The 11,884-nt window shown below is 40.1% G+C and overlaps 1 protein-coding gene across 1 annotated transcript; it reads left to right on the top strand.

The window, feature by feature from the left end:
- Positions 1-10,293: 10,293 nt before the first annotated feature.
- Positions 10,294-11,589, top strand: LOC107042061 (uncharacterized protein K02A2.6-like). The gene has a single exon (XM_015262932.1). It carries the CDS (start codon positions 10,294-10,296, stop codon positions 11,587-11,589), a length of 1,296 nt encoding a protein of 431 aa, XP_015118418.1.
- The last annotated feature ends 295 nt before the right edge of the window (positions 11,590-11,884 follow it).

The raw sequence follows: 11,884 nt of genomic DNA, 5'->3' as shown, positions 1-11,884 counted from the left end.
CGGATGTCGCAAAATATGATCAGATCCTTTAAACATGATGTGTTCACAATTAATCAAACAAAACTAGCTCTGAGTTGGCACGATGATAAGCGCATTCTCCTGCTAAATACGACAGATACTTTGCCTTACAGATTTAAAAACAGTGATATTGTAAATAACTTGTAAAGGAGAAAGGGTGAGAAAACAAAAATATAAAAATTTTTTTTTTTCGAAAAAAAAATTTCTTTATTCAATAAAATTCCTCATACATGTGTCTCCTTAATCCACCCAACGATTACACTACTGGCTCCATCTTCTTTTGTTACTAGAAAAAATAATAGGGCAACAAGCCAAATAACAAATATTCCCAGTGCTGTTGCTAAAAATAATATAGTAACGGATGATTGCTCATCTTTTTTACACTCATATAAAAACTCATCAAGTTGTACAAAATATTGTAGGAGGAATTCAACTATTTTTGCACCATCTGTGTAACATTGAGATTTCTAGCAGTGATATATTCCGCTGATATCTCTACAAATGGTTGATATCCAATCATGGTTGCATATGATATATAAGCCTCACATCCTGTCTTGACTTGAAGAATTCCTGTGCCTGAGATATTCATTGCATCTCTCCACTCTCCTCCACATGAAAAATTCACGTCCTCTCTTTCGGGCACTGAGTATAGCCACCCCTTTTCAGTTTGCTTCCAATATGACGCAAAGGTAGAACTCAGTTTCATACTACAATTAGCAAGAGGTGGAATTTGTCTGCCAGTCATAAACATTGCAGCCTCACAAATTGGTTGAGAAGTAGCATCATAGAATGGGTACTTCAGTTTACAAATATACTGATGATCATCTGTGATCAAGCATTCGGCAATATCTTTAGAGTGTGCCAAGGTATAATGATATTGGCTAAGCAGCAGGTAGTCGCCCCGAGGTTGAATGTACGCTGATCCTTGGCGGTTGCTGAACACTTGAGGCGTAGGATATGGATACATTTTGTACAATTCCTATGTCTTTGAGTTTAACAGTAGGATTTTTAATATTACATCTAATTTCCCATAATCAAATCCAATCTTTACCTTCAATTTTTCTAGTAAATCATCAGAACGTGGTTGTTCAATCGAGAGAGGGAGAACCAATAACTGATCCCGTCTCATTGCAATGAAATTATTGACAACACTTTCCAGTTTTGCATAAATGAATAATTCAAAATGAATGACTTCTGCATTTGCAGAATGTATGGGATCAATTATCATTTCCAAAGAATACATGTACATATCCAGCTCGATTTCCAAACGTTTCACCCAATATCGGATACTATTGAGCATTCGATGATGAAGCAATGATGGGAATTTGCCCTCTTTTTGGGGCTCTTTAATTAATTTGACAACCTGCAAAAAATCTTCAACAGAGGTTTCATTTTTATTTTCCAATTGATCGAGCTGATCATGTAGGTGATGTAATCCTATTTGAGCCATCTTCCTGTGATAATCATTGATCGTTCGATTCAATATCTCCTCGTAGTTGAGTTGGATTTTATTCAATGATCCGAAAAACGTTTCTGAGATAATTCCAACATATCCAGAAGGTAGACATGTACTTTCCTCAGAGACTGATTGATGCATGAAAAACAGTAATTAGTTCATGTATTTTTCTTCTTTCTGAACCCACCGCAACAGATTTTCACCACGAAGTACTGTCACGCATGTAATAGCCTCTGCATGATATTTACATATGTGATTCATATATTCTAGTCCATCTCGTGTGACGACTGGCCTTTGAGGAATTATTGTCTTCTAGTCAATGTGTGTTGCTAGCTTCCACTCAGCTGTCCATTCATAATACAACCCATTGGACATTGGAAAACCGTATTTACAAAATCCATAGCGTGACAGAATGATGCTATGAGTAGTTGAAGCGCTTAAACTTTGGCCATTATATTGTCTTGTCCAAAGAATCCACTTGGCTTGTAAAATTACGATTAGCCTGATGGTTCATATCGGAATTCCCCCACCAAGATTTTCCTCATCGATCCAACCATTAGAAGTGTTTTTGAACTCCAAACTTTTGACAGATCGCCCATTGCCAGTTTCCTCTCACAAGGTGACATTGAAATATTTTTACTATTATTGATGCCTCCTCACAAACACCGTCACGAATCGATTAATTTTCATAAACTCAGCACCAAAACTCGGTCCCGAAATTCGGCCCCAAAACTCGGCCCCAAAACTCGGCCCCAAATACTCGGCCCCAAAAACTCGGCCCCAAATACTTGGCCCCAAAAACTCGGCCCCAAATACTCGCCCCCAAAAACTCAACCCCAACGGACGACTCTGAAACTGTTCTCCCAGTAACTGATTTTCATCTCGTCCACAAAATCCACAAAATCTTGGCTCCAAACAGTCGTCTCCAAGAGTGTGACCTCAACCCCCACCCCTCGAAGAAAAAACTCAGCCCCAAATATCGATGTCGACTGGTCCATAAGTTCAGTGTAACGTCAACAACTGCATGAGTTGTATCGCAACAAATGAACATGACTTTGAAATTTACACACAGCCAATGGAATGGTCTGCTGCTTATTAACCAAGGGCACTCCTTGTCTATACATCGCGAAAAAGAAGGCAAAATCATATGGAGGTGCCGCAACAAACTTTGCTCCGCAAGGGTGCATACCGATTGTAAGCTTCCCTCAGGGAAAATTCTCAAAGAGACACATCATAGTGACAAACATAACAGCCAAGGGATGAGAGCGCGAAATGTTCAAAATAGAACTAAAAAAATGGAAGAAAGTTATCATAATGATTTTTCACGTAGTTGGAAATTTGTTAATGAATTACTCCCATCTAATTCGTACATATACGCACCAGAAAGACATTCCTTCGGTAGGAATCCCGATCAGGCTATGCAACATATGGAACCATTTGGGTTCAGTAACCAACATATCACCATACCTCTGGTCACGGACGAATCACCTGAACAGTGGCAAATTTCACATCAGATTTTCGTCGTAAGAGAATCGATCAAACAGAAACACAAAATTTTGAAACTGAGTAAAGAGCCTGCTGATAATGCTGTGAATGATATTGAAAGCCATGCCTCTGCACTTGAAGGCTTGTCCCGAAAAACCCGGAATGAAAATGTGATCAGAAATAGTAACATTGTAGCCTATAAAAATTCTGAACCCGCAACCAGTATACATCCAAACATTCATGAATCACGTGGTGGTATTCGATATGAGAGACGTTAACAATATAATAAATATATTGCAAATGTGTNCTCTGCACTTGAAGGCTTGTCCCGAAAAACCCGGAATGAAAATGTGATCAGAAATAGTAACATTGTAGCCTATAAAAATTCTGAACCCGCAACCAGTATACATCCAAACATTCATGAATCACGTGGTGGTATTCGATATGAGAGACGTTAACAATATAATAAATATATTGCAAATGTGTTTCGACCCAAAAACAATGACAAAGCAACTGGACAGCCATCCATGACAGCTTGGAAACCTAATATAGCAAATTATGTTCATTGGAATGATCCTAATGACCTAGTTGATCGCCTCCGACTACTTGTAGCTTCTCAAGTAGCTGAAAATCATACCGAAATTATGTCCATTATTGAAGAACTCTGCAAAACTAGGATCATATATTAGAGTACGCATATATTATAATCTTCCATCAGGCGCACAATCAGGGCTAAATCGTTATTTGAGCTTACATAACGATTACGCTAAACGTACTTTAACATAATCATTACCAATCCTTATTTCCGGAGAATCAGCCCTAGAATACTCAATTATGAAAATCAATTGATTCGTGATGGTGTTTGTGAGGAGGCGTCAATAATAGTCAAAATATTTCAATGTCACCTTGTGAGAAGAAACTGGCAATGGGCGACCTGTCAAAAGTTTGGAGATCAAAAACACTTTTGATGGTTGGATCGATGAGGAAAATCTTGGTGGGGGAATTCCGATATGAACCATCAGGCTAATCGTAATTTTACCAGCCTAGTGGATTCTTTGGACAAGACAATATAATGGCCAAAGTTTTAGCGCTTCAACTAATCATAGCATCATTCTGTCACTCTATGGATTTTGTAAATACGGTTTCCCAACGTCCAATGGGTTGCATTATGGATGGGCAGCTGAGTGGAAGCTAGCAACACACATTGACTAGAAGACAATAATTCCTCAAAGGCCAGTCATCACACGAGATGAACTAGAATATATGAATCATACATGTAAATATTATGCAGAGACTATTACATGCGTGACAGTACTTTGGGGTGAAAATCGGTTGCGGTGGGTTCAGAAAGATGAAAAATACATGAACCAATTACTGTTTTTCATGGATCAATCTGTGTCTGAGGAAAGTAAATATCTGTGGAATTAGTGGTTTAGTTTTTACTTGTGGAAATGAAGGAAATAAAGATTCCTTTTAAAGTGAAGTAGTGTGACGGCACTGTATCGCTAGTTATTTTAAATAAGATTTATTTTCAGACTAAACATTAGGAACATTTAGGTTTTAGAGAATATTGCGTTGTTCCAGTGTTCTAGGTTTGGTCAAGGAATGTGTGAGATGAAGAGCGTGTGCGTTGTGTGACAGTTTTATGGTGGTCGTGTTTAGGTTTGGAAGATTTTCTTCGTTGAGTGAGGGTGGCCTGTGTGACGATGTGTTAGGTCACTTTTAGGATAATGAATNAGGTTTTAGAGAATATTGCGTTGTTCCAGTGTTCTAGGTTTGGTCAAGGAATGTGTGAGATGAAGAGCGTGTGCGTTGTGTGACAGTTTTATGGCGGTCGTGTTTAGGTTTGGAAGATTTTCTTCGTTGAGTGAGGGTGGCCTGTGTGACGATGTGTTAGGTCACTTTTAGGATAATGAATGCATTGAGTGACAGTGAGTGTTAGTGAAAAGGAATATTTGGGAATAAAGAGAAAATGAGTGTTTGCCTGGATGAGAGAATGAGGAGTGAGTCAGTTGTGATCGTGCGTATGTCGAGAGAGGATGTAGAGCGACTTAGCTCATTTTACGGTGTGTAAGTTCATTTTGTATCAATTCATTTTCTTTGTTTTAAATATATTTTCATTTATCGTTTTAAACTAAATAAACCTGTTCCACATGATTTTGATCCTACAAATTGGGGGCTTATCCGGGATCATGTCAAGGCAACAGAGATATTTTAATACGATGTGAAAAACTTTGAAGAAGTGAAGTCAGTGGCGACAACTCATACCTCGGAATTCGGTTAAAGTGCGTGCGGTACATAATAGGCAGACGGCCACTCGATTTTTTGTGTAACGTATTTAAGGTGTTAAAATGACTGGTTCCGTGACAGCTGAGGCGTATGAGGAGTTGGATATTGAGGAGTTGAGGAGCAAACTCCAAGTGCTTGGCCTATCGACCAAAGGGTCAAAGGAAGTGTCGATTAGTCGACTTAAAAAAGTTGATTTGACACCTAAGTCGAAAGGTCTCCCCATGGATAACAACGAAGAAGAAGAAAGTGAACATGAAGACGATTTTGATACTCTGGAAGTTGGTGAACTGAAAAATCGATTACGTGCATTACAACTCAAAACTACAGGCGCAAAGGCGGCGCTAGTTGAACGCTTGAGGTCAGCAGTTTCAACTATCAAAGGTGATGATGACATGGTGGAGGAGAAGTGGTGGAGATTTTCAAAAAAATGAAATTGATAATCTCGAAAAGTTGAAAACCAAGGATTTGAAGTCTTGTCTCAAAGAATTGGGATTGAAGACAACGGGTGTCAAGGCGGAATTAATCGCAAGATTAAAAACAGCGTTGAACAAAAATGAAGAAAGTAGTTCAAATAGTGAAGACAGTGATACTGAAGGTGGTTCAAGCGATAGTGATGATGGAGATAAAATACCTGTCGTGAACAACGGGGGCAATTCAGACCAGAACAATGGGATCTATCGTTTCATCGGTTATCCACGTTCTACATTGACGTTTAAAGAGGTTGAAGATGCACTCGAAAGATTTAGTGGTGATGGAAGCCAAAACATTCGATATTGGTTTTCTACTTTTGAAGAGACCGCGGAAATGTGTTCATGGTCAGAGGCGCAAAAAGTGATTTACACGAAAAAGTTGTTGGATGGACCCGCAAAATTATTTGCAAACTATGAGTGTCATGCCAAAGAGTGGAGTAAACTGAAGAAAAGGTTAATCAAAGAATTTTCCAAAACGGTGAACAGTAAACAATTGCATGAACAATTGGGTAGTGTGAAGAAAAAAGTGACGAAACCTAAGAAGCTTATGTATATCGCGTAGTGGAAATGGCCAGTCACGGTGACATCGAGTTGGAAACAAAGCTGCAATACATTATCGATGGTATTCAGGATGATGAAGTGAACAAGTCAATTTTATACGGTGCAACAACGGTGAAAGAGTTGAGGAAAAATTTGAAGCAGTATGAGATGCAGAAGAAAAATAGTAGAACGAAGGCGAACGTGAAGCAACCCCAGAAAAATGATAAAAATTATAAGATGAAGAAGTCCAATCACACACGAGATGGTGGAAAAAAAAAATTGCATTGTTTTAATTGTGGCAGCAAGGCGCACTTCGGTGATAATTGCCCAGACAAGGAAAAACGGCTAAGGTGTTTTAACTGCAACGAATTTGGACATTTGTCTACAAAGTGTACAAAAGAAAAGAAAAATACCAGAGGTGGAAAGGGAAAAGAAGAAAAAAAAAGAGAACACTCGTTGTGACGCGTTAAGTTCAGGGGACAAGAAAACATATCAGCAGGTCAAAATTTTGGGTAAAGAGGTTACAGCTGTGTTGGATTCAGGGAGTGACTTACATTTGATGCGGTCAAGTTGCTACGTGAGACTCGGAGCCCCGAAGCTCGAGTCAAAGACGATCCCTTTTGACGGTGTTGGTGCGCTAAACCAACGTACACTTGGGCGTTTTAAGGCGGATATTATTATCGACGATTTGAAATTCACATTCGATTTTGATGTAGTTCCAGACGAATTTCTTGGACACGATTTATTGGTGGGTGGTGAATTATCTGATCATGCAGAAGTACGAGTGAAACACAGACAAGCAGTTTTAAAGAGAATTGATTCTGAGAAAAACATAGTGGAGACAGATGATATCGGCTGGAAAGAAGTATTGATTGTCAATGTGTGTAACGTTAATGAGAAGGACTATGACGTTACAATTCAACACGTGACTGATCCAGAGATGAAAAATGAATTACGAGAATTAGTAGAGAATTATATACCGAAGGCATCGAAGGACACAGGAGTAAAAATGCGAATCATTTTACAAGATGATGTGTCTGTATTTCAGAATCCACGACGACTCTCAGCTGAACAGAAAAAACAAGTGAATGAAACAATTGAAAAGTGGATTCAAGACGGTATTGTAAGGCCAAGTGTATCCGATTATGCTAGCCCAATAGTGATCGCTGAAGGAAAAAATGGAGGAATAAGAGTGTGTGTTGAATTTCGGGCTCAATAAAAAAATTATCAAAGACAGAAATCCATTGCCATTGATCGAGGATCAATTGGATGGACTACAAGGTGCACGAGTATTTTCCACGTTGGATTTGAAAGATGGGTTTTTCCATGTACCAGTTGAAGAAGAGAGTGTCAAGTATACGACGTTTGTGGTGCCAGACGGGCACTATGAATTCTTGAAAGTCCCATTTGGACTATGTAACTCACCGGCAGTTTTTCAAAGACATATTAGAGCAATTTTTCGTCCACTGATTACCAGTGGTGTAGTTTTGGTTTATCTGGATGATTTAATTATTCCTGCTGAAGACGAGAAAGAAAATTTGGAGAAGTTGAAAATTGTGTTGAACACGGCGAATGAATACGGTTTGGTGATAAACTGGAAAAAATGTGAATTGTTGGTAAAACGAGTTGAGTATTTGCGATACATTGTGGAGGCTGGACAGATTTAACCCTCCAATCATAAGATATTGGCAGTCGCGAAATTCCCGATCCCAAAAACAGCAAATCAGGTGCAAAGTTTTTTAGGACTCACGGGTTACTTTCGTAAATTTATCCCTTAATTTGCTGTGGAGGCACGTCCTTTATCTCAGTTGTTAAGAGACGGTGTCAAATTTGAGTTTGGTGAAAAACAAAAGGCATCATTCGAAGAGTTAAAAGCGGCGTTGACAGTATTTCTGAAGTTATATCGTGTTGGTGCGCTGACTGAGTTACACAGAGATGCTTGTATGGGTGGACTAGGCGCTGTGTTACTTCGGAAAGATTTCAAGGATGGTAAGTTGTATCCGGTCTATTATGCGAGCTGGAAGACAACCCTTGCTGAGGAAAAATACACCAGTTACGAGTTGGAGATATTACCTGTTGTGAAGGCGTTGAAAAAATTTCGAGTTTATCTGTTGAATATTGAGTTCAAGATCGTGACAGACTGTAAGGCGTTTGTGTTAACGATGAAAAAGAAAGACTTATGTTTGAGAGTGTCACACTGGGCGTTATTGATTGATCAATTCAAGTACACGATCGAGCATTGACCAGGTACGTCCATGCGTCATGTGGACGCATTAAGCAGAAATCCCGTTGAAATTTTTTTGGTGCAGGAAGGCCGAGACAGTTTAATTGAAAAAAATCAACAGGCGCAAAAAGAAGATCCTGAGTTGAAGAAAATAATTGACTCAGTTCAAGCTGGACAAAATGATGATTTCACCATGTCAAAGAAGGACGTATTGTATCGTGAGAGCGGTGGAGATGAGCTTATGGTGATACCCAAAGTAATGCAGTATGACGTCATCAAGCAGGTTCATGAACAAAGACATTTTGGGTGGAATAAAATTGAATTTATGTTGAAACGTGAATATTGGTTTCCTAACATGAGACAGAAGGTTCAAAAAGTAATTGGTAATTGTGTGAAGTGTTTACTTTCGGAGAAAAAATATGGGAAAAGTGATGGTTTGTTAAATCCCATTGAGAAAGGTACTGTGCCATTGGACACTTACCACATCGACCATTTGGGTCCAATGCCCTCCACAAAGAAAGCTGTCACATACGTGACCTAATTTCCCTACCGATAATACAGATTATCGATACACAGTACTGAGTTAACACCTCCAGAGATGACCACCGGGCGCGACGACTGATCATTGTTATTATTATCAAAGCGTATCCAACTAAATGTAACCTAATAATATCCAATAGAGAATAAATCTCATATTATTAAACATCAGTGTTATTAACTTGATTAATACACAACAAATGGCGACGAGGAAAATTCGATACCACGGTTAGAAGTAATCCAGGTAAAATAGCACTAGATTACTCGAATAATCCATCAAGCACATAAGCCCAGAGCACGTGCTTACCCACCTTGGACTCCGAAAAACCCGCATGCCAGGGGAAGGAGAAAAATCAGATCAGTAATCCTCAAAGGTAGTTGCTAAAGGAAATAACACGAACAACACCGCTACTCAAGAAAGTCCAGCTCCAATCCAGCAAGCCATGAGTACGAGAATCGGCACCTTGCCTGAGTTTAATAGTACAAAGGACAAATGAGAGGAGTACTTGGAGCGATGTGGGTATTTTTTCAACGCTAACAAAATTACCGAGCAGGATATGAAGAAGAGTACGCTACTAATGGCGGTAGGTTCTAAATCATTCAATATAATTAAGAATCTAATGGCCCCAGAGCAACTCAAAGACGCAACATACACGTCAATAACAGAAAAATGCAACAAAGCATTCTGCAAACCAGTCAATGAGCTACTAGCTCGTGTTCGCTTCCAGAAACGCGACCAAAAGGCTGGAGAAACTCTCGATAATTTCGTCACAGCCCTACGAAAGCTAGCAGCGGACTGTAAATTCGGTGGAGATAAGGAAAGTCTACCACTCAGCGTCATGCTCCGAGACAGGTTCGTGACAGGTCTAGCAGACCACGAGCTTCAGAGATACTTGTGACGAAGGCACGAAGAGTACGTATCTCCAACTAACAAAATTGGCATAACAATTGACAAAGCCCTAGAAATTGCATGCAGCATCGAGGGTACAGAGAATCAACAAAAAATGTTAAAAAACGCCGAGGCTCCAGCAGTGAGCCGAGTCGACATCCAATACCACAACAAGAGCTCACGAAGGGAAGTGAATAACTATAAAAAAAACTTGCTTCCGCTGTGGGAATGGTAATCACTCACCTGATAAGTGCAAATTCCAGAATGCCGAGAAATTGCTGAGGAAACAAAGAAGGAAGAAACCTTGAGGCAAGTGAAGACATGGCTCCAACGGGGTTGGCCAGGCAAGATTCCACCTCAATACACACACTTCTTCAAAAAAAGAATGGAGTTATCGATTTACAAAGAGTGCATCATCTGGGGACACCGAGTCGTCATACCGACCACTCAACGTAAACAAATGCTTAAATATTTACACGCCAATCATCCTGGAATCTGTGGAACAAAAGCAGCAGCACGATCCTACGTTTGGTGGCCAGGAATCGATAAGGACATCGAAACAATGGTGAAAAATTGCCAAGAATGCATGGAAGTACTATCAGCCCCAGCAAAGACACCCACACAACCATGGGTAGCACCAGATAAACCATGGACTCGCTCACACGTCGACTTTGCTGGGCCTATGGCAGGACAGACATTCCTGATAGTCGTGGACTCAACTACGAAATGTCTGGAGGTCAAACGGGTGAGTTCACCAAATTCTCTTAATGTAATCAAAGTACTGCGAGCACTCTTCGCAACATTTGGCATTCCAGACACTATCGTGTCAGATAATGGAACAGCCTTCATATCTGAGGAAATAAAAGCCTTCTACCAGAGAAATGGGATCAAAGCCATGTACATCGCACCGTATAACCCACAAGCAAACGGCCAGGCAGAGAGAATGGTCCATACAGCAAAACGCTCATTAAAAAAATTGAATGAAGGCGATTGGGAACTCAAGCTAGCTCGTATATTGCTTAAACAACACAGTATACCATCCACATCCACCGGAGCCTCACCAGCAGAGCTCATGATGGGAAGAAAACTACGTACAGCACTAGACAAACTCCCCCCAAACCACGAACATGAAACCAACAAGGGGTACGACTCAGTAAAAATACGGAGACTTCACCCCGGGGATAAAGTTAGAATGAGGAATTACCGAGCAGCAGGACCAACATGGATAGTAGCAACAGTGCAGGAGGCACTGAGCAACCGAAACTATCTCGTAAAAGAGAGAGAAATAGGACTGATTCACAAACGAGAAATCAATCAGCTCGTTCAGTTTCCGAGAGAGCAAGACGAAACACCCGACACAACTGAGAGAAAACACAAAAAGAAAACCATCAACACTCAATTCTACACCGAGGAGAAAAAGAACGGTGATCCTGAGCCGGACACAGAGCAGGAGGACTCCGATGAATCTCAAGGTGAAGTGGAAATTATCAACGAACCTGAACAGCAAGACCCTCTCCCTGATAACATCTCCAGCGAGGGGGAAGCAGACGAAGGACAGGAAGATGAAGAGCAAGCACACAACCAAAGACGAAAAAGACCAAGACGCCAATGCGTTGGGAATGGTAGAAACCGTTATAGAGACAGCATACTGGACTCAAGCATTGTCGAAGATCTTCTCTAGAAAAAAGGAAAACAAACGACCCGGGGAGGAAAAACACATCCACAAGGGGAGAGATGTCACATACGTGATCTAATTTACCTACCGATAATACAGATTATCGATACACAGTACTGAGTTAACACCTCCAGAGATGACCACCGGGCGCGACGACTGACCATTGTTATTATTATCAAACCGTATCCAACTAAATATAACTTAATAATGTCCAATAGAGAATAAATCTCATATTATTAAACATCAGTGTTATTAACTTGATTAATACACAACAAAAGCATACTAAATTTGTATGGCTCTA

Source organism: Diachasma alloeum, unplaced genomic scaffold (genome assembly GCF_001412515.2).
Source record: "Diachasma alloeum isolate Michigan unplaced genomic scaffold, Dall2.0 Dall_scaffold_00407, whole genome shotgun sequence".
Taxonomy (NCBI): Eukaryota; Metazoa; Arthropoda; class Insecta; order Hymenoptera; family Braconidae; genus Diachasma; species Diachasma alloeum.
Note: the sequence above shows the minus strand (reverse complement) of the source record. Positions and strands in the feature narration are given on the sequence as shown.